Raw genomic sequence first — 27081 nt, forward strand, 5'->3', positions numbered from 1 at the left:
TCTGCAACTGTATTTTCAGCTGACACACTTCCCGTTTCGACCAGGTCAGTCGCTCACACCTCCTCTCTGTATCTTTACGCTGCGCTGAACCCTGACATGTTGACACGTTGCTGCCCCGGCTGCGTAAACAACAACAACAAACAGGACCCACAGCCTGTACAGCGCATCCAGCCGCGCGGATCCACGCCCTCCATCGCTCTTTATGTTTGTCTTATTCCCTGTCCTAAAAAAAGTGCTTTTAACCCACAGAAAGTGTCCCCCCGTCCTGTCCTGTGCGCCCTGCGGACGGCACCATGTCAAATACGGGGGTAGGGGTGCGCTCTGCGCGCCTGTGAAACTTTATTAATAAGGAACTGGCTCCAGGAAAGACCTGACTGGTTTTATTCTCCCACCCTATCATCTCCAAAACGGTAGGCTCCTCTACCAATGGAGGGGAGGGAGAGACATGAGGGGGAGGGGGAGGAGGAGGAGAGGGGGTGTTTAACAGTCCTACAACCATCTTTTCTGTCCCGGTTATCCGCCATATAGGCCAGCTCGATACTACAGTCAACTAACTTCCTGCATGTGGCTGTAGGTTGGACGGGATTTGTGGGCTGCGCGGCCGCGGCTGTTTGTCCGTGCGGGCTCCTCTTCTGCTCTCTGTGGATGGTGCGTAATAATATCACCGGGAGAGGCCGAGGCCGACATTTTACCCCGGTCCGGAGGAGCCTTAACTCCGAGGGGACATTCTAGGACACGCGTTAAGGTAACGGCTGGCTCCCAGCTCTCAGCCCGCAGGCAAATAAAGGAACAAGTTTGGCGACTGAGAAGTTGACAACTATTCAAAGCGCAGACAGAAACGTGTCTGTAGGCTTTTAACGGTCTTCTTTGATAAACATGGCCACTTTCACACGGATTTACATGCATGGCACAGAACCGCACTTGCCCTGGAATATTTCAGATGCACTAAAATATATTTCCAAATATCATCTTTATTCTGGGGAAACATTATTCGCCAGTATTTGCAGCACTTGGCGTTTTTAACCTGGTGCCTGTTTACGTTTCTGCGGCTCTTTGGCACAATAGTTATATATTTAAAGTTAGGCTATTAGATTGTTGTTTAAATCCGGGTGCGTGTGAAATCGCTCCCTGTGCGTTTTGCCAAACAGCCGAAACTTTCAGTTTTATTGTGATAGACCTTGACTCGGACTGTAACTTGCAGGGCCTGTAACATTACCACCACCAGAGGCACCTGCAGGTGGACAAACAGCGGCCAAACTTGCTCTGTGCTCTGCTCCTCAGCTCAACTTTCATATTATACAAAAGCCCGAGGTGGCCGGAACAGAAACGCACTTCTCATAGCCCGTTAAACGCTCCGGTCGAGCCACGCGCTCAGAAATCTGTCATATTAAGAATTAATATTGGACATCCGGTGGCACTGCCAGCTGCGCCCTATTTTTATTGTCTGTGCGCTGAAAGGATCCCTGTTGTCTCGGCTGGATACTCCACGACGCGTGGCGGCTGCTTTTGGTAGGAAATGTTCTGTAGTTAAAGAATTAAAATAGAAATGCATGAAATGTGGATGTGCACGGTGAAAAGGCTTCAAACAGAAGCGTCTGGATGTGGATGTGCGGCTCTTCGGCTCGCCGTGCCATGCGGGACACGCTGCTGGCTGCCACCATGGCACCTTCGTTTCCCTGCTCTCTGGCTCCGTGTGCTGCCGTTCGTGTATCCAGCTGTGCGGACGCGCAGCACCGTCATGCCCCGTCGGTTCTGTTGCACTGATCGGTTCATCGGCAGATTGAGAGGTTTTTGTCGGGTACAGTTGTGGAGGCGCACCGGATGGACAGCGAGGGAGGCGAGGGGCGGCAGACGGGGCCACTTTGGCTCACCATCGTTACGGGAAACGGAGCTCCAAGGACACGGAGGGGGGGGGCGGGTGCATCCAAGTCGTTTATGGTGTTTGTTTATTTGTTTTTCTTTGCCGTGCATCTAGTTTTTCAGTGTGATTAGAGGGGAAAGAGTGATTTCCTAGGCGACACGGAGCCTTGTCCGATCGCCCATCTTTTTTGGAGCTTTAATTTTGCAAATTGGCTTCTCAGACAGACCGACGGCCAGACCGGCTCTCCTCCGCTCCCCTGCCTCCTCCTCGCCGTTTTCGGCCACTCTCTCTGCCATCACAGCCTCTTTATGGACTCCTGCCTCTTTTACTTTTTCCTCAAACCTGTTCTCGTCCGTGCGTGCGTAACCTCCATCCATCCATAACCGAGCCGTCCGCTGTGACATCGGAGGGTTTTATTTTTTTATTTTCTTCTGAAGAGGCCTGTGGCTGCTAAAGGTTCATTGTCTGGTCAGAATGCTCACGCTCTCATGCTCTAAATTTAACACATGGTTCACTCTCGGGATGACTTGCTTCCACTCTCTGGTGTGTTTGGCACATGTGTGGATGAGAGGAATAGTGCGTTGCTAATCTGAACCTATAATACTTTTATTTTGAAAGTTGCTATATAAAAACAAGTTAGCAGTAGGAAAGTAGTGATCCCATACGGGCCAAAATACACAATGCACTCAAACTGAAACCACAAACACATCAGAGTATTGATGATAAAGTAGAACTATATACATTTTACTGTATTGTATAATGAGAAAGATTAAAGAAATGTGCCTCTGTAGAGTCGAACACACAGTGATTTCCTGTTGGGTTTTATTAAGGATGAACCAGTTAGTTGATTAACTGGCAACTGGCTGGAGAGAAAAACAAACTGCAGCCATTTTGTCTGAGGATGGTTTGTAATTTTGCTTTGCTCTTTCTTGTTTCTGCTCCTGAGATGTGATGATATGTTGCATTTCTTATGTGATTAGTGAAGTGAATATAATTGGATTTCATTAAACGTCAAACAGTTCATCTCTCAAATTTAAAAACTGCAGTTTAATCAGTAATAAAAATGATGTAGTTGGAATACAGCTGTGTTTTGGCACGGTGTGTATATAAATATTCATATGGACACCATGGCCTGTGTTACATAAGAAGCCTGTGGAAGGATAGAGGGTCATTTTTATTTAGTGCTGCCTGTGCCGACACAATGCTCCTATCACACCGAGACAGGAGTCAGCTGTATACAAACACTATACCTTATGGCTGGAAATGACCGAAGGCCTTGTAAGGTTCAGAGGGCGTTTAAGTGTCCTCTGTGGATCCGTGCACTTAACAAGGAAACATAACTTCTGTCACGCATGAGGTGTAGCAGTCGCACTGTGGCTGTCTGCATACACGTTTGCTTTGTCAGTATGTATTCGATGCAGTTGTTCCATGAACCACAGTCGTGTTGGCATCTGCTTTGTTTTTGGAGTCTTGTTTACAGAGGGGTTAAATGAATCATGGGCTGAATGTAAAGACGGTGGTTATTGGTGCTTATTGACTCATGCTGGTTTGAGTTTGGAGCAATTTCCCTGTTGCTTTACCGTGAACTCTGCCTGGTCAGTGTGTGTGTGTGTGTGTGTGTGTGTGTGTTTATGAGCATGGAGACCTTTGGACCAAGCCTTATGTTGAACCAACGCACAATAAATGATTGAAGGGTTGTTATTGCACGAAGGCGTGCTTGGCGTATGAACAAATATAAGTAAGACGCTGTTTGCGGCGGTGTTTACAGCATACATTTGTCTTCTGAACGCAGCGTATGTCTGGAAGAGCACAGCGCTCGGATCAGACGGCTCAGAGCAAAGTCACTGAGGTGAATGAATGTGTGCTACTTTGATGTTTACACCATGAGACAACAGATATTAGGATAAATACGTCTCCTCTTCTGACACAGTCATGGCTGATACGGTGTGAAGAAATCTGTATCATGTTTCTAAGGGTGTTTGCTTTATAGTTGGGGGTGAGCAGGAGAAACATTCACGATTGGCATTGAACGTCCACATCCTCAACCCTTCCATGAGTCCCAGTGCTTTATATCTCAGATAGGCCTGCTATCAGCACTGTTGCTGTACCTTTATCATAAAGATGTGTATCCTTGGTATGTTTGAAACTTGTTGGGCCTATTACATTTCATTCAGTTTATCTACTTGGAAACCCTTTTGAGTCTGATAAGTCTTTTGTGTACACAGTAATGTTGGTAGCTGCCTTGCTTTGTGTGCCAAATACCAGTTTTCCATGTGGTGTGCCAAGGCAGTGTCATAACCGCCCAGCCAATCCTCATTTCCTCATTCTTGTGTGCCTGAGGTCAATCCACACAGAACGTATTATTGCATTGTTCTCAAATCGCTGAACCCAGGTCAGTGTGAGCTGGTTTCTCCTGGTTTTCCACAGGTACTGAACAGTATGTCTGCATTGTTCCACCCGCAGTCTGTGTGTGTGTGTGTGTGTGTGTGTGTGTGTGTGTGTGTGTGTGTGTGTGTGTGTGTGTGTGTGTGTGTGTGTGTGTGTGTGTGTGTGTGTGTGTGTGTGTGTGTGTGTGTGTGTGTGTGTGTGTGTTGCTCTGTGTTTCATCATGCCCCCGTCTGAAAGCAGTTCGGTCTGATTCGTAGTTTTCTCTGTGGCCTCCCCTCTTTCTCCTCTACAGCTGAATTGGATTTTTTTTTTTTTTTGGTTACACAAACAGTAAATAACGCGGCCTGTCCTCGCAGTTTTCTCATCGGTCGACTTTAACTGTATTTGGTGAAGTTAAAGAACCAGATCTTTAGAGGATAAGTTGGCTAAATTAAAGGATTAGATTGCCTATATACTACACTTTAACTATTGTCAAGGAATCCTTGGAAAAGACCAGTCGTGTAATGACTGTATCCACTAACCTGTATTGTCTCTCTTATTCCTCTGTGCCACACGGCTCCATTGTTGTTCAAAAACTATTAAACACATCAGTGAGTCACACTGTCACACTGGGTGACATGTTCCTTCATTATCATGAACACACACGTTGTAGTTTATTTTGACTCCATCCCACACACACACCCTCCTGCTGCCACAAAATCACTAGAGCACCAAATATGGATTAATCCTCGACTGAAAATAGTCCCAGACAAAAGAACAGTTTCCTGCTGTTCGAGCCAGGTTTGCTTAAAATGACTTTATTTCTATTGGTGTGTTTTTAAAAATGTATTGAGTGGGGTCAGAAGGTATGGAGAACATGTCTTGGGCTTCGGCCTGTTTATGGGTTTTGCTGACACTAAGAAACAGCTAAAATAACAGTGCTGAAGCCTTCTGACTCAAAGAAGGAACACAGGCCAAAATATGAACGTAATTAATTCTCTTTTCTTGTTCATTCATTCACCCGTCACAATAGAAGCTCTTACTGCATAATTCAACATGTCGGCTCAACTGAAGTTGCTGCTTTAGCTCATTTTCCAGTTAGCAGGGACGCCTCTCTCCTCTGCTCTGTGATTGGACGTTTCAGTTGAGCGTTACAAAGCCAGAACGCTCGGAAACTGGCTTCGAACTTTCTGAGAAATGTAACTGTAGCTCTGTTTTCATCTTCTTGCTTAACTTTCTAAACTCCTGCTCATTTGTTGTTGAGCTCCGTACGTGTTGTATGGCGTTTAACAAGACGAACGCGCTTTGATGCAGCTTGCGTTGCTCTCAACACATGAAATGACAAATGCAAGATGTAATTACCCACATTTGAATTTACAAATGTCTCCTGAACACTTTGCTGCTGCACACAGTGAAATCCAACCTTGTTCTGCTGCATGAAAGCGTTTGCATTTGCTATTTTAAATGCTCATTGTTGGCAGGCCTTTCTTAGGAAGTGATATGTCCTACATTTCTGGCAGCAGCAGCCGCAGTATGTTTTTCATGTTGAATAAATGGATGTATTAATAGAAAAACCAGCCAGTTAATGTAAGCAACAATAGCCTCCGTGGCTGAGCGAGAAGAGCTCCGACTGTATTCACGTTTTACTTCACAAACACAAAATATAAGAAAGAACAAAAAAAAACAGCAAAGCAACAACTTCTGTGGAATATTTTCTTTTAAAAGTCTATTTGTCATTAAAATGACACGTGTCAAAGGCAAACTGCAGTTCTCTCCTCTTGTTTGGCTGCTCACAGACTGAAGCCAGTGAAAACGGACTCTAGTTAGTGCTGTGTCACGCCATAAAACAATATAACTGTTATTCTCTGACGGTGTCTGTAATGTATTTACATCCGAGGCTCGACACAGATACTGTGCACGTTACATCCTCATACAGCTCTGTTCAGTAATGATGTGTTTCTCTCACTCTTTTGCTTTCGCTGTGTAATTTGCATTGTGGCCTCAGTTGAACCCAAGTCTGACTCCCCCCCTCTCTCCCTCCCCGTCGCTCCTCTGCTTTCTCCCTGCAGGCTGGGAGGCTGAGAGCTGCACGGCTGCGACATGTGAAAAGAGCCCGACTCCTTGACCCTCTCAACTCTCGACCTTTAGGTACGTAACATCCTCACCTCCTCTTCCTCTCCTGCCCCCTTTCTGCCATCTTTGTAATGAGCTCTTCTTTTCCTCTCATGTTCAGATCTGAGCTTGGTTGTGTTTTTGCAGCAGAACTCGCTTGAACTGACGCTGTGACCGCGACCTGACACCCACCTGCCTCGGGCATGCCTCAGGTAGAGTAGCTGCAGCTGCAGTTGTTCTCACCCATCACCTCTGAATGATCCTCCTCACGGTGTGGGCTGTGTCTCACTCTGTGTCTGTTTCCTCCCCCTCAGCCGGGTATGAATGGGATGGAGCCTGCGTTTGGCGAGGCCTACGGCGGGCACAGGGGTCTGCTTAGCCCCTACCCCCTGGCCATGTCACCACAAGGGGGCAGGACAGAGTACGACCAGGTGAGACGACACCTGATGGAGCTTAGATTTAGTTTAGTTGTAGTCGAAAATCATTGAAAAATTTAAAAGGGGAGATGATTTTTTTTTTTTTGAAGATACAGACAGTCCAGTCAGTCACGTGTTGGCTTCAGTAACTGCATTTACCTGGGGTCCCTGGAATAAATCAGTCCATGAGGGCCTGGACTGAAGGAACAGTGAATTAATCTCCAGAGAGACAGGATTATTTCTTCGCAGGAGGACGGGTGATTTTAAAATGATTTTAATCCCCTCCTCACTGCGTTTACACACTGAGCTCCCTCAGCTCAGAGCAAAGTCTGTGCTCTGTATATTTGTTAACATTATAGATGGCGACATACATTCACCTTTAATGATGCATGAAAACAACACAAGGTTATTCCAGGTACTGGCGGTTTTGCCGTGGCCGTTCCACCTGAGTGTAACATAACAGATTGTATCTGTGCTGATGTGGAGTCGGTGTGTGGCACCATCACTTTGTAGGCATCAGGCTGCTCTGCTAAGCATATAGGAGCCAGAAAGAGCTGTCTGTGCAGATAATTAAATTAATGATTAATAGCTACATGTAAAGCTGAGATTAATTGTGGAGCAGCAGCACAGATGTTTTATTGCTGGCCTCCTCCTGTAATATGAAGAGCACACGCTGACATGTGAGTGATTTTACAAATAAAATATTTGCCATACATAAGCCATCGCTGTCCCCTTTTAGAGTGTGCTCCTCATGCTGGGCTCCCCGGCATCACCAAGGAAACGGCCTTTTGAGTTGCTAAGCGACCTGGTGGACGACGGTGGCTTCGGTGAAGACCTGCACCCCGAGCGCTGGGACGTATCTGCACTGGACGAGATGGCTCGCTACACCAAGCTGGGCCTCGGGGTTGGAGGGGAGCTGCTAGCTTACTCTGAGGAGGCCATCCTGATGGGCCGCTGGGGGAGGAGTCGGGAGGAGCAGCAGCAGCAGCAGGAGGAGGAGGAGGACGAGGAGGAGAGGACGAAAAGGAACAGACACACGGCACTTCCTGTCACCCAGGAAGTCCAGGCCACTGCTGCAGGAAGGGAGGAGGGGCGTATCTCTGTTGCCACAACAACGGAGAGGGAGTTATGCGTTGCAGGAAGAGCGACAGGAGGAGCACAGGATGGGGGGATGTCGAGGGAGCCTACGATGGAGGTGTATCAGGTGGCACAGGAGGAAGAGGAAGTGGCGGCGGCGGCGGCAGGTTTAGCTCTGGAGCACTGCAACGAGGAGCACAACTACTCCCTGAGTAAGGGGGGAGAGCTGGGAAGTGGGCCTGGTCACACCTCCCAGACAGAAGAGGCGCACGCCGGGGAGGTGCAGTCGGTGGCACGGGGCAGGGAGGAGAGCCAGGCTAAGACTGAGATGGATCTGGAGGGGGAAGAGGAGGACGAGGAGCAGGACGAAGAAGAAGAGGAGGAGGACGAGGAGGAGGAGGAAGAGGAAGAAGGAGAGGAAGGAGAGGAGGGAACGGAGGAGACGGCTGTGGAAGTCGAACTCTCCAGCACCTCCGAAACTGAATGTGGTGAGTTGTGCTTTCAGTTTGTCTTATTTATCTGTGTGGTGAGAACATCTCGGCTCTTCTGCCAGCACTGCAGCCTGTCTGCCCACATGGAAACCATTTCAGTCGCTCAGCTCCAGACGAGACCTCAGTCCGCCTCACCCAACTCAGCCGGCCAAGCAGGGGCACTTTAAATACCAAAGTTGTGGGTGTAATTCCCGGACACCATGCCGCTTCAGTGGCTACTCTGTCACTGTTATGAAATGGGTTTGAGGGCTGGAGTCTCTTGGTGTATTCAAATACCATCTGTGAAGGCCACGCTGCTTTGTCTTTGTGAAAGGACAGGTGGTCTGTAGTTGACCGTGTTAAATGGGGTGTGAAAGTTGCTGCAGATTGTCAAACGACCATTAGAGCAGAACTGGCTTCAAAAGCAACGTGCACATGCCAGGTACAGACTGCAGCGTTTATCTGAGGCCTCATTAGTTCTTTACCCGTCACGTTTCTCTCTCGCATTATAGATGCACAGTAAAACTGAAAGGGTTATTCCATTCTTTGAACGCCAGCGACTAGTTTGACGATTGATTAGTTACCCAAGGTGTTTTTATGAAGCCAAAATACCAAATATTTGCATATTAGTTTCTGTTTTATATCATTGGGTTTTATACTGTTGATCAAACAAAACAAAACATTTGAAGCTTTCACCTCAGGCCCAGTCAAAACGGCCAATAGACTGATAATGAAAAACGTGCTGCTTTGTCTTTGTCCTCCTTTACTTACTGTTCATTCAGCCGTAAGGAAGAAGGTGGATGCCAACAAAGCGTCGCACTCATACACTATGTTTTTATGGAAAGATGAAACTAAACAAACAGAATTACCTTATTGAGCTACTCATATTCCCAGAGAGACACAAAAAAACACACATCCCTTCAGTACACACAGTCTGTACTTGGGTGGTGACACATATTCACGTGTAAATGTGAAGTTAAGGAGGACACGTGCACAGTGCAGCAGTTACCATAGCAGGTTTAGTCCTGTCCCGGGGAGTTTGTATTTGCCCTTCCATGATCATATTCCTGTGCTTTTACACCAAATATTTCCACGTTTCATGACTTTTTGTGAACAAAACCAAACAAGCAATTCAATATTTCTCCACTAGAATCATATTCTTGCTGGTGCGGTGAAGGAATTTGCAGAATCATGGTGTAAATATTTAGAAAACCCTGGCCATGACCCTGGGAATTAATGTATCCCCCAAGGCTGCACAGACCTCTGATTTTTATTTTCATAGTGGAAATGTTTCGAAATATTTAATAGCCGGTATAAAAATAGACACTGAAAAATTATTGGATTCATTTTTTTTTTTTTTTTTTTTTTATATTTTCAGCGTTTTATTGGAAATTTTTGTTTTAATTTTTTAAAAAAAATGTCACACAGTGTTGGGGAAAATCTTTAAAAATCACTGGACGACACCAGAAGTAAACATAATGGCCCCTCTCTGCACTACATTTAATTAAAGGGCACAGACTTTATATTTTAAAGCCATTTTTTTTTTTTTTTTTAGATTAATTAAAAGCAGTTGAATGACAAGTTTTGTGGGCGGCAGTGGAATTTCAACACAATGCTTCATTTTCAAGCCGAGCCAATATGTTTGGAAGGTTTTGGCATTTGCAAGGAGCAGAGGCTGAGGTTGAAGTTGCATTGTGGGAAATGTAGGATGCAACATTCAACCAGAGGTTAGAGACATCAGGATTTCCTGCTGCTCTGATTGTCACCATTGTGCTCTTGAGTCCTCCATTGTTATGGAAGGTCAGTAACAAATCACTAGGGTGCACATTTATTTGATGCTATTTTGCTCATTAATGCACAGACAAGGATTTTAAGTTTCTTGGTCAAGGCACCAAATTTTTCTAATCTTACTACCAGCACAGTAAAGCACTGCAAACCTCCAATGATGAACCGGAGCTCATTCTACAGATGAGATTGCTGTTAACTTAGAGCATCAGCTAATCCCCTTAAATATGAGGAAATGTGAGGCTACAGGACATAAAGTATAAACATGTACGTTAGATAACACACATGGAAGCTGACTTCATTTCCCAGACTCTCCTCGTGTTAGATAAGCAGGGTTCACGTTGCAAGGTAATGGAGAGGTCACCGGCTCGCTCTCAAACGCTGGTCTGTTTCCACTGTCTCGAGACGCCACTGTCGCGCTGCATTATTGTGGCAGCGTGTTTGTCTGTGTGCTTGTGTGGTTGATCTGTTCTTACCATTAGCCATTAGCCCAGGGAGATTGCAAAGGGCTGTGTGATGGACAGAAAAGTAAGTGTGTGTGTGTGTGTGTGTGTGTGTGTGTGTGTGTGTGTGTGTGTGTGTGTGTGTGTGTGTGTGTGTGTGTGTGTGTGTGTGTGTGTGTGTGTGTGTGTGTGTGTGTGTGTGTGTGTGTGTGTGTGTGTAGCTGCAGCAAAAGATCAGGTTGAGGGGAGAGTGCTGGCAATGGCGCTATCTACAGACTGGACTAGATGACATGATGTTACATAAGGTGTGTGTGTGTGTGATTGGTGATTTTGTGTGTCTGTGTGTGGGGGGGGATGACTGGCCATCCCCAGCTAATGGCTAGGAGAGGACTTCATGGTTATTAACTTTGAATCTGATTTAATCCTACTAGAAATGAATATTTTCATTATGGCAGCGTGTTTTTTGTTTTTTTTGTTTTTGGAACCCACCTCTGGTCAAAGTGAAGAAGCGTCTCCTCTCTCCTCCTGCTGGTGGAGCTCTGCATGTTGTATTATTTATGACGGCATTATTCACAGCTCTACGAGCCTGAGGCTAATCTTCTGTGACGTCTGTGTGCTCGTGTAGGTGTCTGCTCTGGAACGGCTACATGCTCACAGTTATAGCCAGTGGTGGCTTTGTCATTAGGACGTACAGCATCTGTTTGTGGATTAGGGTTCATAGTGTGATTTCATACCACGCAAACATAAACATTAATACCTGTCAGTTATGATTAGGGTTAAAATCCAGGACGTTTCCCCTCTTATTAAATATCTTGTATGTGGCTGTCAGAGCTGTCCACCTCCATGGTAATGAATGCGATTCAGTTTTCTTCATAATACAATACGAAACCTGTCTGTGGTCCGAAAGGGATTTTATTGGAAAACCAGTCTCAGATTACATTCAATATTTGTTCTTTCTCATATCATAAAAATGGAGATTGATGGAATTGTTCATTTTCTAAAAACAAAAAGAAATTCAAAGGTTTTAAAATTTTCTTAGGCGCCATGACACTTAAATGTTGAGGAGTTAAATATAATCTAAAAATATCAAAGTGTAAAGGTGGCACCACAGTGAGTGCTGTGATCAGTTTGACAGAAATAAAAGAAAATGCTTCAATGGTGGAAAATGTAATAAAACTTACGATCACAGGTCACTGGGTTTAAACTGTTCCAATCGGCACATGGCTCTGTGTTTACATTCATGGGCCCCAGAGGATGACTCCCAACATTTTACCCAGCATTTTACTGGGCTTCCATCAGATTTGACCCAAATTGAACTGAATTTATTGGTTAATCAGAATTCCCAGTGAATAAATCCTATTGATTTTTACCCTTGAGTCAAACTTTAAAGCTTTAAATCTACAAATTGGAGGGTAATCACAGTGAACACTTCCAGGTTCCTCTTCTGCAGCTATAGATGTTTAATCTTGTTTCATTTATTACTTCCAAAGTCTTTCTATAAAATTTTAAATAGGTTTTTAATTGATTGCTTGGATACATGTGACAGAGCTGCAAAGCATTTATTAAATTTGCATCAGTGCACAGAGTCTGAATTCTGTGTGTGTGTGTTGGTACCTGCAGAGGTGGAGGCGGAGCCAGTGAGGCAGCCAGGTGAGCGCCCCTCGAAGCGTCGCTGCTTCTGGGAGTACAGACGTGCACGAGAGTCGGCCACGAAGAAGAAGCTGGGCACAGATGTGCACTGGTCATTGTCCTGGAGCTCCAGCACGCTGCCCAGCACCCTGTACCGCCGAGAGGGTGAGAGCATTGATCCAGATGCCAATAATCACCAGTAAACACCAGTAATCAATGAACAATATTGTTTTTATATAAATATTTGTGAAAAGAAAATGTATTAGTTATGTTTGAACTGATGGACAGACGAGGTTAGTGATGTTAATCAGAAAGATCCCTCTCTGATCAGGAGGAGGGTTAGGATCCTGTGACTGAGCAGCAGGAGTCACTAAAACAACATTCACACTGCAGCTGAGCGTGTCCCATTTCTTTGCTCTCATGTGACACAAATCAGATCGGGACCCTGAGGCATGTGCCCTACATACAACTTTGATGTCAAAATCTCAGTTTTTATTGTTTCCGTGATACAGAAATCTTCCGTCGGGCACAGCTGCTGGGCTTATCTGCGTCAATAAGATCGAACCGAGAAAGACTTGTATGGACAGGTATTGGGTTCATTCTCTCATCCTTTGGTCAGGCATAAAAGGGCGCCGCAAGGCTCGCAAGACTGACGCCAGCGACCTGACGCCAAACCCCCAGAAGCTCCACAACATCGGGGAGCAGCTGCAGAAGCTCAACGCTGCCATCGACGGCATGGGGCCAGTCAACGACCTGCCCGCCGTGGCCCGAGCCCGGTCCCGCAAGGAGAAGAACAAGCTGGCCTCCAGGTAACCATCTCCACTCTCTGCACAGCCACAGCTTCTGCACCAAGTCAGACCCCTGCAGACTTTCAGTATCGATTCATGGGTATTTTCAGGGTTTTTTGGTGCTTGTAAACTGTTGGCAGAAGAAAATGGAAGAAGATAGTCCTGCAGGGTTTTGTGGTTTGGTATGTTGATTCTTAGGCCTCGTCAAGATCAGTTGACCTTCTAATACTATTTCTGGAGGACATGAAGAGATAAATACATTAAGATAAATATCTAATCTCCATGGAGTTTAAGGCACCGGTTAAGTTGAAATGATTATAGTAAGTGAGAAAATCAAAGGAAATGTGTCTCACTCTCGTATATTTTTATTTTGACATGTCAGGAATCATTTGTCGTCTCAACTCAACGAGTAAAACACTGACGATGACCTTAATAAGCCAAACCTCTGAGGACGCCGCCATAACGAGCATTTCTACATTTTAAACATTTAAAGGAAGTCCCTGAGGATCGTGTGACACACACAACACAAACGGTTTGAAAATGTAGGTCAGTGTTGGACATTATCATGATGGAATAAATGAAAGAAGGATGGAGGGAAGCAGAACAAACAACAGAGGAGATGGGATGAAGGAAAGCAGGAAGAAACGCTGAATAGGAGGAAATCAGGGCAGGACTGAAGAGGCAGATGAGGACTGAGATGAGGAGGGTCATATAAAGTTCGTCTGTGGAGAGAGGGAGGGGGCGAACTTGTAGGAAAGAACATTATTGCAGGCTGTTTAAAGTGGAAGGGGACTCTGGGAATATGTTGTTATTGCAAACATACTGTATATTAAACATGACACGAACAGCATCAGGTAGAAAGTTGAAGGGAAACAGTGAAAGGAGACACAGGTTCAGGTGGAGGACGAGCAGGTTTACTGCACTTCACTTCAGCTGATTCTCAAATGTGTTTAGCCGAGACTGGGAGCAGGTGCAAACTGTCTTAGCTTCGTCAAAATGAAATCGTTCTGCTGAAGGTGGCTTGTGCACTGGAGCCCTTCACTGACCGACCACAAACAACTCACGGATGTTTCCTGGTCCGTTTAGACAACGTGTAAATGCAACAGTTTGGGATCTGTTGGGAAAAGTGCAGGCTAACTATTCCCACCTGCCTCCAGTCTTTGTGCTAAGCTAAGCTAACACATGATTTGCGTATTTGTTTTCAGTCACACAAGAGTGTTAGTAGCAGCAATGTTTCAGGAAGAAATCCATTAACTGTCTTGGATCTGTAATCTGTGGGTTGTCTCTGAGGTGAAGGAAATCTGGGCACAGCTTTTGCAACTTTCTAAACTTCGGTGACGTGATAAATACAATTTGGCGCTGCTGTGCTGCGGCAACAGTGCCGAGCTTTGATGGCACAATCGCAACACAGCAGAAAAAGTCAAATCTAAATTTATATAGCCCTGTTCTGCCAGAGAATAAGAGATGCAGCACAGTGTGAGACCTGAGTGGATGGTGGTGGAAATATATTTGGATGAATTAATTGCATTCACCAGCATTTTCATAGGTGAGCGAATAAATCCCTCTGTGCCTCAGGTTTGGTCCAGCATCCAGGCAGCACAGGCTTTAATTGCCGAATGTGTTTTTCTTCGTTCAGGCAGCTCCAGCCTATCAGGTTCCTTCTCAGGCAGCGAATCAGTTTGCAGCTGTAGGTCGTCTGTCACAATGAGCAGCACGTCTCATTGAGACGCTTGTGTTACAATAAATTCACTTTGAAAAGGCAACATTCAGCAGTTTGTAGGTATGGATACGCTTTTACTTGTTGGAAGACAATAGCCTGCAGAGGTGTAATCCAACATTTACTGCCCAGTATTTGGGAAAGTCAAATTCTCTGAACGGTGCAGAGGGAATAGTCCCAAAAGGACACGTTAATATTTAATGTGCACTGATTGATTCATTCTCTATCTCCTTTTTTTTCAACCCCAAATATCCTGAAACCAAATGGGCTGTATCCTTTCAGATCCGTGGTGTCAAATGATACTTGGGTGAGTGGAGGGATGAGGCAGGTTTTGAGTCAATCTCCCTCACAGTTTGGAAATACAGCCTCCACTCATCGCTCTCCAGCTGCTCTCAGTGTGAGCCAGCTGACGCAGTAACGGGATCATGTGGAGAATGAGAATATTGGAGTGGGGTTTCCTGTTCCAGAGAATGATGGAGCGTTATTTTCCTCTGTTTCCAGAGCCTGCCGGCTGAAGAAGAAAGCCCAGCATGAAGCCAACAAGATCAAGCTGTGGGGGCTTAACCAGGAGTATGGTCAGTAAATCAGTCTGGACACAGATAACTCCTTTTTTGATGGCTTTTATTTTGAAGGTAGACATTCTATTTTCTGTGGATTGAAAAATGTGCAAACTTGTGGGGGTTTGTCAGACTTTAAAAATGTTCTTAAAGCTCACAATCAGCAGTGTGAGGCTTTATCCTGACAGCAAGGATGTAAAACATATAGAAAGATGGTTACCCATGACAGAAAAGGTTTTTATTAAACGTCTCCCTCACCAGGTCCTCTGCTCCCTTATCAACACACTTTCATCTATTTACTATATTGGAGGAATTAGGAGCTTCTGCCAATGTCAGAGCAGATTTCCGTACTTACATGAAATGGTCATGGTAATGCAGTGTGTTTCATCTGAAGTTTTCTGAAGAGCTGTAATTTTGCTGTGAAAACTGTCGGGGTCAGACGTTCCTGCTGCCTCCAGCTGTACGAGCATAGCTGATACGCTGTGTGGCCCTTAGTTTTTCTGCTGACTTGAAGTTGTAGAAGCTGCGGGTAAAAACGAGCTGTTTTTCAAACTAAAGGTGCCGGTGCTGTTTACAAAGGTGAGATAATTCAGACGGGAGCTGGGTAATGTTTGTGCAACCATCCTGGTAGGTTAAACAGAAACCCCTCAGTGTGCGCCACCTCTGCTAAGCACCTCACTGATTACTGAATACTGCGACTCTGTGTCTGCACAGTCCATGTAGTGAAAGCAGCATGTTAGCAAAGCAGCAGGGGCGTCACTCCTCCGCTTGTGTGTAAACGTGATGCGTTCAGGGGCAGTGTTGAGTGTAGGTCACCCATGTTTTTAGCAGTGTTCTGTAGATACACCAGTAAGACGGTGTAAAAATATTCTGCCGGTTTCTTTTGAGGAAACATGGGCAGTTTTGCTGATCATCAGAGTCATCAGCACTGAGCTATTTGCTTCTGCGAGGTTGTTTTTCCAGCTCACACTGCAACGTGCTTCTTACTGCATAGATCTGATCGATCAATCACTGTCAACTCGTGCAACGATCAGACAGACCCCGAGGCTTCGTCTCCTTAATGATTCTCTTGTTAGATGACTCTCGAAACATTAGCTTCATTCAGTTAATATTTAGCCTTTGTTGTGTCATGTCATGTTTGCATTTAGTTGTGATTTCCTCTGACGTTACCTGTTGCACTGCAGCCTACCCTGACAGCTGATGGAGCACGCTGTGTAAATTTGTTAGAAACAACCTTCTGTTCAACTGTGCTGATCCATTTATTTGGTCTGACAGTTTGTTTACTGGAAACCAGGCGTCTTCTTCAGAAGCTGAGCTGCGTTAATGGCTTTTCCAGTGAGTAAAACCAAGTTCCCATGATGTTTAACTGATTAGCTGAGTTTACTGTACACACGTCAGCAGCTACAGTCACAGAGGATAAAGTCCTAACAAAGCCAGATCTTTTCTTTCTGCTGGTGTCTGAGTCAAATGACTGAGAAAATGCCATTTTGAAGACGCCGTTTAGGAACCAGTGATAGTGACAGGCTCACTGACGAGCGTGTAAACAACCTGGGAAGACCCGAGAAGGGTGACTTCACCTCTCTGCTGATAATGAACACGTCTCGTCTGCCAAGTCTGTCAGCCCGGTCCTGTGTGCTGCCGTCTCCTCGTCTGGTTCAGGCGCTTTGAATGAATCTAAAATGAAAATGAACCTAAACAGCCTTCAGCGTCCTCTGTCCTTTGCCTTTTTTTTTTTTTTTTTTTTGGTTTAGTCCCGTTGTTTTTAGCATTCCAGGCATTCCTGATGCCGGCCCGGCGTGTGATCGCTTTGGTTGTGGCTCCTGCGAATTTTAGTCCACCCGGCAGGAAGCCAAAACACACATGGCTTAATCTCACACATCCCCTCGCTTCCCCTTCCCTTCATTGCTCTCTGCTCTCCTCCCATGACTTTTTACTCTTTTTTTTTTTTTTATTCTTTTTTATTCTTTCTCATTCTCATTCACCTTGCTCTGTCTCTCTCTACATCACTGCAATTTGAATTTTGAAAAAACCAAAACATACTTTACATGCTTAGCAGCAGATTCAACAGAAAACTTCAAATAAGTGGGATTTTGGTTCCGTGCCAGTGCCAGAGGCCTCCTGGCTCCAGTAGCTCTTTGTGTGTGTGTGTGTGTGTGTGTGTGTGTGTGTGTGTGTGTGTGTGTGTGTGTGTGTGTGTGTGTGTGTGTGTGTGTGTGTGTGTGGGGGGGGGGGGGGGGTTTCAGGAGAAAAGGATGCTCAGACCCTTTGTGGCCCTTCGCCCACCCACACACTCCCCACTGAGACGAGCCCTGAACGAGAGAGAAATCAGATCCATGCTGGAATAATAGAAGCAGACAGGAGTGGTGTCATGGCCTCATCAAGTCACGTGACCCCCACAGGAAAGGGAGGAGCTAAAATCACCCTGGTGCTGATGATTCACGTTGTCAGCTGCAGAGATAAACCCGATCTGCATCTGATCTCTCAGTAAATATCTAAGAGTTGATTCGTCCGTGCAGCTCAGCTTCCTGTAGCTGCCACAGCAGAAAACATGGCGCTTTTGCTTTTTGCATTAAATGTTTTATGTTGCATCCTTTTTCTGCCCTAAAGGTGAACGACTAGCTAATTATTTTCTTATCTGACAGTTTAGAAAATGTTAATCGGAGTTTCCTTGAGCCAAAGATAACTTGTTTTGTTAGAAATCCCTCACTGGACAAACTGGAAGCTTCTTATTCTAATGTGATCAGCTGATGCCTGCTACCTTTAGTTAACAAGAGGTGATGGTATCTTTTCCTGGAAGTCCCACTCTGTGCTGGTCTGTTGACCACTGAGCAGCTCCCCTGGAGCAGCTGGGGTTAATGGTTTTGCTTGAAGTAGTAATGATGGTAATTACTGAGGGACACGTGCTGTTCTTTCACTTCTCCCCACATGAATCTGCTCTGCCTTTGTGTCACAGACATGTTTGTCTGACCTTCAGGCCGCTGTTTTCCTTATTTACTTTTAGTTTCGACTTAGTGTTTAGCTTCCTTTGCTTGTACTTTCCCTTTTCTTCTTTAAAGCAAACATCTCCTCCATCCCAAGAAGTTTAGAAAACGTCTTAAAGCTTAGGAAACCAGACGCTCTGTGAAGCTGGAGTTCTTTTGTGTGGAAACATGAAACTGTTTGACAACTTCGGCCTAGCGAACAAAAGAAGGATGTGCAAGTAGAAAGTGCCATTATTCTTCAAACTGAGGCGTTCACATTATTTATAAATAAGGGCCTGACATGAGAATTATAGTTTTCATTTTATCTCCTTTATTGCACAGAAAACCTGTTGGGGGCCCTGCTGCGGATTAAGGAGGTGATTAGACGGCGGGTGGAGAACAGCGATGAAGACGACACAGACCAACGGGGGATGACCCAGCGCCTGGAAGACATCCTCCGAGAGTCCAGCGGTGAGAAACCCACCAACACGCACAACACACCCCCTACATGTTAACAAAACAAGCTTCTTTGAGAGGCTTTACTGGCTTTACATGATGGGTTCTCCAGAATCATTCATGTTCAGGCAGAGAATTGATCTCAGCTGTGAAAGTTTAAAACAGATAATCTTGAATGGTATGTCCCATAAAATACAGCTGTGTTTAAATAATAAGAGCAAACCCAGGGTGCTGCCATTACAATTTCCAGCTAAAATGGCACATTACAATTATCGTAGCTGTTGTACAAATGGTAAAATATTCTTCCTCAGTCACATTTTGTTAGTTATAGATATTTGTATCCTCTCCTTTGTCTTTTTTTTGCTTCACACAATTTATTTCACCGATACCATCAGGTCCTTTAGTTGCCGGGCGGACCAAAGACTTTGTGCAGAGGATTTTGGCAGCCAGCGCGGGCAGCCAGAACCAGCGCAAAGAGCCCCCGCAGGGAGGAGATGAGGCAGCGGGGTAAACCCCACACAATGCCCCTCCTCCCTCTTTCTTCTCTTCCACATCCTCCCCTGCAGCACACCAAGCTGCTCTGCACCTCCTCCGCTCTCACAGCGTAAGAGAAAAGAGGCGAGGCAGAGGTGGAGAGGCTGGGAAAGTAGAGGAGGAGGAGGGAGCAGCCTAAACACAACAGGGGTAAATAGTCACCGTGCTCCCCGGCCCTCTCCTGTTGGCCCTCTCCTGTTGGCCCTCTCCTGTTGGCCCTCTCCTGTTGGCCCTCTCCTGTTGGCCCTCTCCTGTTGGCCCTCTCCTGTTGGCCCCTCCAAACAGCAGCCGTCTTCACCGCTCAGTCTCTGCACGCTGCACCATAACCACCACCAGGCCGGAGCTGCTGCCACTGCTGACGTCTCTGTAGTCTGTGTGTGTGTGTGTGTGTGTGTGTGTGTGTGTGTGTGTGTGTGTGTGTGTGTGTGTGTGTGTGTGTGTGTGTGTGTGTGAGAGACATGTAACATATTGTATGAGCGTGTATAGTGTTCCTCTCTCCCTCTCTGTGTGGTATTTGTATCCCATTGTGCCTATGAATAGACATTGCACTGTTTTGTAGATGGTCGTAGTTGTCGGCAGGGGACCGGTAGTGAGCTGAGGGCACGGGGGCATTTGAGGATAGAGGAAGTGCTAAAATAAGGAAGTGGGAGGAGCCCAGGCCTGAAAAACAAAGAAGTGGGTGTGTGAGTGTGTTTTTTTTTTTAATATATTTGGCTGGGCTCCTGTAGAAGCACTGCACTCTGTTCAGATTGCATCGGCTTCTGCAATGTCAGTAAGTGTGGTATCACACAAGTGATGGAGTCCTGACACCAGACCAGCTTTTAATGGAAACATCCTTGGAGCTTTAACACCACCCTCCTTATTTAACACCCCCTTTCACCCCATTAAAGTTAAAACCGAAAAAAAACTGCACCTTAATTCCAACTGACCAAAGAGAAGTGAAACTGCTGAACCACTCAGACACCAAAAAAGTCTCACTGCTTCAGATGCTGCCAGCCATTAACACATCGTTCTGTTGTGGGAAGTGAGGAATAAAGTGACCGATTTATCTTGACTGTTGTCATGTTTACCCACAATCGTCCTTAAAGGATGACATTACTGAATGCACTGTAACCCCCTTCACCTAAATGCACTACGATCGAGGGTCTGAGTCAGACGGCTCATTGTTTGGTCAGCCTTGTAGCTCTGCAGCCTGGTGCTCCTTTAGCGAATCTGCAGTGGCTTTGTTTGTCCCCACAAAAGGGAAGTGTCCTCAGTGCTTTCCCCAAGCCCTCTCCTCAGCCCCTGACCTTATTATGTAGCGCACCTTCCTGAATTGCAATGATAGAGAAAAACACTTGTAGATCTAGAAAGCAAATAATTATTTTTTTTTTTTTAGTTATGGTTTTGTTGTTATTTGACATTGCCACAGCCCACAAAGTGGGAGTCAGTCTTGAAAGTTTTGAAATCTGCCTTTCTTCTGTGGTCTTTGCTGAAGCTGTAGACCAACCTGTCCGATGTCGCTAAATGTTGGACAATAAAAAGACAAGGACCCTTTGAATTTGCACTGTGGTAAGAGCAACTGAGCACCTTTGAAGAGGGCTTCAGATCCTCCACAAGAGAGAGAAAAAAAGACTCTTGACACCTTTTTCTAAACACGTGTAATAACTGAGAGACTTTTCATGTCGCTCAGAGCTTTGTGACCGACTGGTGGTCTCGATTTGTTTCAGTATGGTGCTACTGTATAAGAAAAATAAAGAGCAATGCAGACCTGAGCAAGAGGCATCAGGCAGTAACTTCTGACTGGGTTTTGGCCTGTGAGCACATACTGTTGTAATAGGCAGTTTGTTTGCATAATGACGCCTTTCTGAAGTGCCTGGAGCTTAAAGCCACAGGGCCTGTGTTATTATGCCTGATCTAAAACCCTGTTACCAGGCAAAACGTAAAATGACTACTGCTCCAAACCTCAGTTGGAAGAAAAAGAACGCAGGCTTGTGTAGGGTGCTATCACAGATACAGCCAAAAAAAAAAAAAAAAAAAGTCAACCAAAATATTTTCCTTTCAGATTTAAATCTATACATGAAAAATGTAGCTGGCACCAGTTTCTGAAAACAAATCAGTTCTGGGAAAATATAAGTAGAGGAGTGGCTGTAGCTACGTGATTCGCTTTGTTTTTCAACCTTGAAGGCTCCTGTGTGGGCTGCGCTCCAAAATCTGCTGCGCTGTAACACCCTGTTCCCTCCTATGGAAACTGTTTCCTGTCTCAGCCAGGAGAGCAGCGGTTACCCTTAAACTCTTCACCTCCTGGAGGTCTCTCTCGTGGCCATTTTTAGCCGAGGACACGAGAGTTGAGGGCAGTTCAGTGTGGCTCCTGTCTTAGTTCCTGTGCCCTTAAACTCTGGGAAATGTGGCTCATGGTGGAGCGTAGAACAGTTCTGTAAACAAAGGATTCCTGCTGAAAGGTCCTGCGGCTGGTGAAAAGAGCTCTTAAGCTGAGATGCCAAAGGCTGATAGTGATAGTCTGTGGCTTTGCAAGAGGAGCTGCCGCAGCAGGAGACTCTGGTGTCACTTCTTAAACACCACCACAGAAACCTGGTCCGGATCGCCGTGTTTGCATCTGATGATTTTACAGTTTCAGGAAAAAAAACAGAGCTGATCTTGGACAAGGTCACTGAGTCCAGCAGAGGACAACTCTCAGCCTGTTTGGTTAAAGGTGCACTTTGCATTCTTTCTGCTGCCGGGAAGTGCATTCCTCCCTCCTCCCACTTTCTTTCGAAGCTTGGGAAGCAGGCGACGCTGCCAGCAGAGTCACAGGGTCTCCTGCTGGCAGCAGCTTCCCTCGCATGTCCTTGTGCAACACCAAACCAGAGGGGAGGACGGATCAGAAAACAGCTGTAGATATTGCTGAAGTGGACTCTAACGGGGGATTCACTTTGACGGCACAAGTTTATCCTGGTGTTTTTCTTGCTCTAAAGTGGCGTTACGTAACACAAAGCACCATCTGCTGTGTACATTCATCTTCAGTATACATCCAAACTGAGCGCACCCCTAGTCAGTATCACTAAATGTTAAATAACTCCAGTTCCTCTTCATTCAATACACTTTGCTTGTTTTTTTTTTAGCCAAGAAGAAGCCACTTATAATCCGAAATATTTTCTATATGTGTCTGTATTTCTGGTGCCAGATTGGATCCTGTTGGCCATGGATGATACAAGGTTTTCTGGAGAGATGTTCTGTCGGTTTTTCACAGTGGATTCTGTTCAGCTGCTCTTTGCTGTGTCTGGGATCATTGTCATGTTGGAAAACTCTTCTCCTGCAGAGACTCTTGAGACTGGGAGTCATCTTTTCATTCAGTTTCCAACTGTGCTTTCATGGTGCCATCTCTAGACGTCAGCCCCTCCTCCTTTTACTGTCATGCAGCCTCATATCTGAACACCTCACCTCCACGTCTCATGGCTGCTGCTACTCAGCGACTGTGGTCGTCCTGGTCCAGTGAACATCCTGGACTCCAACCTGACCTGGGCTCATTTATTTTGTCAGGTTTGTGGGTGGTGGTTTTCTCTGGATGCTGTCTGCACAGGGTGACTCCATACACGGGTCTTCACCGTCTCATCGGTCGCTCAAACACCAGTTTCCAGTCAGAAGCTCTTACCCATCTGATTTTGGAGCAGGGTTGAGTGAACAGTGTCCAGTCCGCTCCTTCTGTTACTGGTAGCGTGGCTCTTCCTGTAGCTCCTCACTGTTGCTGCAGCTGTTCCAGCCTCTGTTCAGTAGCTGCCGATGCTCTTTAACCCCTCCCTCTTTATAAAGTCTCAGTCTGGATTCGTCCTCACCACGTGGAGCCATGTTGACTGTGAAAATGGCTCTCATGGGTCCTTTTATAACATTGGCATTAATTGGAATTCGCAGGTGCAGTCACAGACAAACGGACTCTAGCTGCATTTAGTCATTTAGGGGTTTGTGTTCTCTCTAAGCTTAATAACACATAAGATCAAATACCCTGTACTGCGATCAGAAGCCTGATTATCGCGAGGCTGGAGTCATTTAACATTTCAGTGATATTGCACTGGGTGAGCTCAGTTTGGTCGTGTATCGTTTGTGAAGAGAAACCTGTTGTAACGGTGAATCCCTGCGATACATCCCAACAACACATGTCCCTGGATTTCATGCTGCTATTGAGCTTGTATCGTGGAATATCTCTTTATCTGTGAAGCTTTAATGGGGCGTGGCCAGGCTTGGCAAGTCCACCTGCCTCTGCTGACATTCCTGAGTCACTTTCCCAGAAGGCTTCTGTTTGTGTGCTTGGAAGCAGGGGGAAAACTTGAATAACCCAGTGATGTCTGCTGTTTGCTCATGTGTCGTAGCTGTTTTCATGACGGTCGTGACAGGCTGAGTCCAACAAGGAGCAGGATTTAAAGAGCCGCTGCTCTCAGCTCACATATTTAACCAACTCTGACCTAATATGGGCAATGACTTTGCAAAAACTGGACGATTTTTATCTGAGCTACTTCCTCCTTGAGTGTCTCCGTCTGCCAGAGACAGAGACTAAACAGTCCTGAAACTCAGCTGTCGCTGATGCACTCTTTTCTTAGACAGCAAGGAAAAGCTGGACCCACAGCAACAGTCTGAACTCCATGAGAGCCCTTAATGAGACACGCAGACAGACCCAGCTCAGTTCCTGCTGCTAATGAAGAAATCTGCTGGTCACTCCTGTAGATAACTTCCTCACATTTAGAGCACTTAGTGTTTTTTTTGTGATGGGCTGTAATGCTGAGGCATGTTTTGAGCGAACTCCCAGCATCCTCTGGGCACAGCTGGGTTACACTGTGGGTCTGTTGCAGCTGCTTGGAGACATCGATTGCCATCGATGCCAGCGTGTCCACAGGAAACGTGACCAGAGCACGTTGCTCTCGGCTCTTTGCCTCCTGTATGTAGACAAAACCTAAAAAGACAAAGTTTCCAGAAATGCATCAACTACAAACTTGTTTTCCTTTTGCTTGTCTCAGACAGGAACAACGCTGTAATTGACATTGGAACAGTGGGTGCAGACTGATGCTCTGAAATGCTTTCAGTGGATATTTGAGCTGCACAGGCTGTTTTGAAATTCTCAGTCTGGGCTCTGGGATGGACATTTCCACTTATTTCCACTTTTTTCCTGATATGTGATAGATAAACTCATTGCTACAACAATCAAACTCGTAGCCTCCAACAGCTGCTAGCATTAAACTCTGCCTTGTCCAAAGGGGTTTCTCTCTAATGTAACTATGGGCAGACAAATGGCAAATTAGTGTGTCAGACTTCAGAGGACAGGCAGAAAGTGTTTGCCTCTCTCCGTCACCATGTGACTGCAGTGGGTGTTTGGACCACTGAACAGATCCAATGGTAAACCTACACTGGTGGGACACTGTCAACCTGCAGGTGCCCATTCTCACTCTGCTCCAGTGCTCACTTTGTCAGAGACGGGCTTCTCTGGTTTCAAAGTCAGGGGAAGCAGCACTTAGCCGGAGCCTCAGAGAAGTTTATCTGAAACCCTGTAGTCACCTTCGCCACCTCCACCTCCGTCCCATCCCACTGGCAGCTGCAGAGGACAGCTTCCTTCGCTGCCTCCTGCTGTATCTTGCTCCCGTCTCCTTTGTCACTGACCTGGAAACCTCCATCTGGGAAGGAGCCATATGGAGGAAGGTGTCAGTTTAGACCCGCGGGTCCACATGGAGGTTTCTAATCTGAGGTGGAGGAAGCTGATGGAGGCTAACTGCAGTCTGGGTCCCTCGTGTGTTATCATTACATTCATGTCTCTGAGCTAAGCATCTGTTGTTACTAATCTCTGGTGATCTTTCAAAACCCTGACAGTGCATCAGTGATGGGGTCCTGCGTGCACACACAGCACAGCAGATTTAACAACATTTGTGTTTCCTGAACTAATAAACACTCATGTTTTAGATAAAAAGAAAGCAGCTGTAAATTAAACCTGTTTTCCAACACGAGTCTGTTTCTAACCCTGAAAAAGGCCAGAGGCCACAAATGACACATCTAACTGCTTGTTTTGTACGTTGCACAAAAACATATCAAGAGATCTGACACGTCTAAAATGAAATAGAGTTAATCACTTATGAAATAGAGTAATTCAGTTGTGTCCTGGACAGTGGTGCCCTCACATGGCTGTATGGTAGATATGAGGCTGCAGCTGGTTAGCTTATCTTAGCTGTCCAAAGGTAACAAATTCACAAATTCATAAGCTCCTTCTGATTAGTTTAATGTGTAGAGGGGAAAAAAAACAAAGATTAATAAATTAAACTGGATTTAGCAGATTTCTGGTGGGTTATGTGTGGGACTATTTCCTGGCCAGACATAGAGACCGAAAACATGAAGGTCTATCTAACCCACTGACGCACTGAGGTTCATATTCATGTCACTTTTCTTAGCACCAGCAGAGAAGTTATATGTGGGTGTCGGAGGCTAAAAGCCCTGGTGGGTTTTTGAAATCTCAGCAGAGATTTTGGAGCACATGCTCAGCTCTCTGTCATCAACGTAGTGCTGATGAATGAGATGCTGCTGATCCTGCACCTTGTGGCTTTAACCAAAACCGAGTCAGTCGTTTCTGTCGAGATCAAAGGCCGGTCATGGAGAAGGACAAAAACACGATGTCTCATTAGAAATAAACAGGGAGGTGGTTTCCACGTCCCCGCTGGTTTGTAATCGGTCTGCAAACATGCTGAATGATGGGAGGAAAGGAAAACCAAGAGATGAGCAAACATTCCACAATGCCATGTCATATACTGTACAGCAACCCCGACTTCTCCTTCCCCCATTTCTTCCACCTCTGTCTGTCTTTCAGTAATCCAGTAATCACAATACTACAGTAATACTTTGGACCTGTTAACACATTAACACATCTTTATGTACAACTCCTTTGTCAGTAAGTAACCTTTAAGCAAATAGTACAAAAAGTGAAACACAAAAAAGTAAAAAACAACAAAAAAAGAAAATACAAGAAGTGCCGTACAAATAGAAGCCTAATATTTTTTGTTTTGGTTTTGTGTGAGTGTACTGTACACCTGTATAATGTATATTTTAATATTTATATGCAGCTGTTGTATTAAAGTATATTTTTAAAATAAAAACTGAGCTGTGTTTCTTTAATACCAACACGTACCTGCTCCAAATCAAGTCTCTGACACTTGTAGTGAAGATGAGACTGAGATCAGCATGTCTGACTCGTTTTACTTGCTAATTATTTTTTGCAACTTTTGAAGTGTTAACTGGGAGGTGTTGCTTTCTGTCTGCTGCTCATTACACCTTGCAGCACCTTGAGGCAACAGTTTCAGGGATTTGCATTTTCACTGTGGCATCAGTGGCTCAGAAATGCTGCACAGCACCACCAGCAGGTTGTACAGTGTAACAGCATCAGTCCTGAAAACAGTTTTTTCCTAAGTTGGCCATGGCTGCTCTTTCTGGTGTGCGGTGGTGGTGACAGGTACTCACTGGATCCCTCTCCTCCTCCAGCTCTTGGGGTATTTGACCACTCGGTGTTACAGATGAGCAGGTGTTTTACTTTCAGGATGTGTAATGTTGCTGACGGTCGAATCTAATTTTCAGTTGTGATCTCTTTGATTTTACCCTAAACTTATTGAAACTTAGTTCCCCACATACGTAGATGCAGATACAGGCATGATTTTGTGACAATACTTGTTTTTGGGCCAATATGCAAATTACACACACACTGACAACAGTAATGTGTGGGAAGTAGAAGGTATTTGTTCACACAGAGAGAAACAGTGGTACACTTCATTTCAAATAGATAAGATAGTATTGTGTTCATTTGGATAACACACAAACCTGTGTGAACAGTTTTTGTCCTGGAGAAACAGTCCTAATAAAGGTTAGTGTCTTAAAATAATAGAAAACTAAACCTAACCCTACACGGGGCATG

At 45.4% G+C, this 27081-nt stretch overlaps 1 protein-coding gene across 9 annotated transcripts; it reads left to right on the forward strand.

Moving 5' to 3' along the window:
• Positions 1-26272, forward strand: LOC113127887 (CREB3 regulatory factor-like). Of its 9 annotated transcripts, none has more exons than XM_026302772.1 (10): positions 1-44; positions 6298-6376; positions 6488-6552; positions 6655-6771; positions 7496-8321; positions 12152-12325; positions 12780-12969; positions 15167-15240; positions 18525-18653; positions 19034-26272. In XM_026302772.1, the coding sequence occupies exons 3-10, from the start codon at positions 6544-6546 to the stop codon at positions 19147-19149; spliced, it is 1635 nt and encodes a 544-aa protein (XP_026158557.1). In that variant the 5' UTR covers positions 1-44; positions 6298-6376; positions 6488-6543; the 3' UTR covers positions 19150-26272. The 9 variants fall into 9 exon arrangements, with proteins under 9 accessions (XP_026158557.1, XP_026158556.1, XP_026158554.1 ...); XM_026302771.1 differs by having other exon boundaries at positions 20-44; positions 6462-6552; XM_026302769.1 differs by lacking the exon at positions 1-44 and adding an exon at positions 479-745 and having other exon boundaries at positions 6462-6552.
• Positions 26273-27081: the final 809 nt, after the last annotated feature.

The sequence above is a fragment of the Mastacembelus armatus genome, chromosome 1 (genome assembly GCF_900324485.2).
Source record: "Mastacembelus armatus chromosome 1, fMasArm1.2, whole genome shotgun sequence".
In the NCBI taxonomy this organism is placed as follows: Eukaryota; Metazoa; Chordata; class Actinopteri; order Synbranchiformes; family Mastacembelidae; genus Mastacembelus; species Mastacembelus armatus.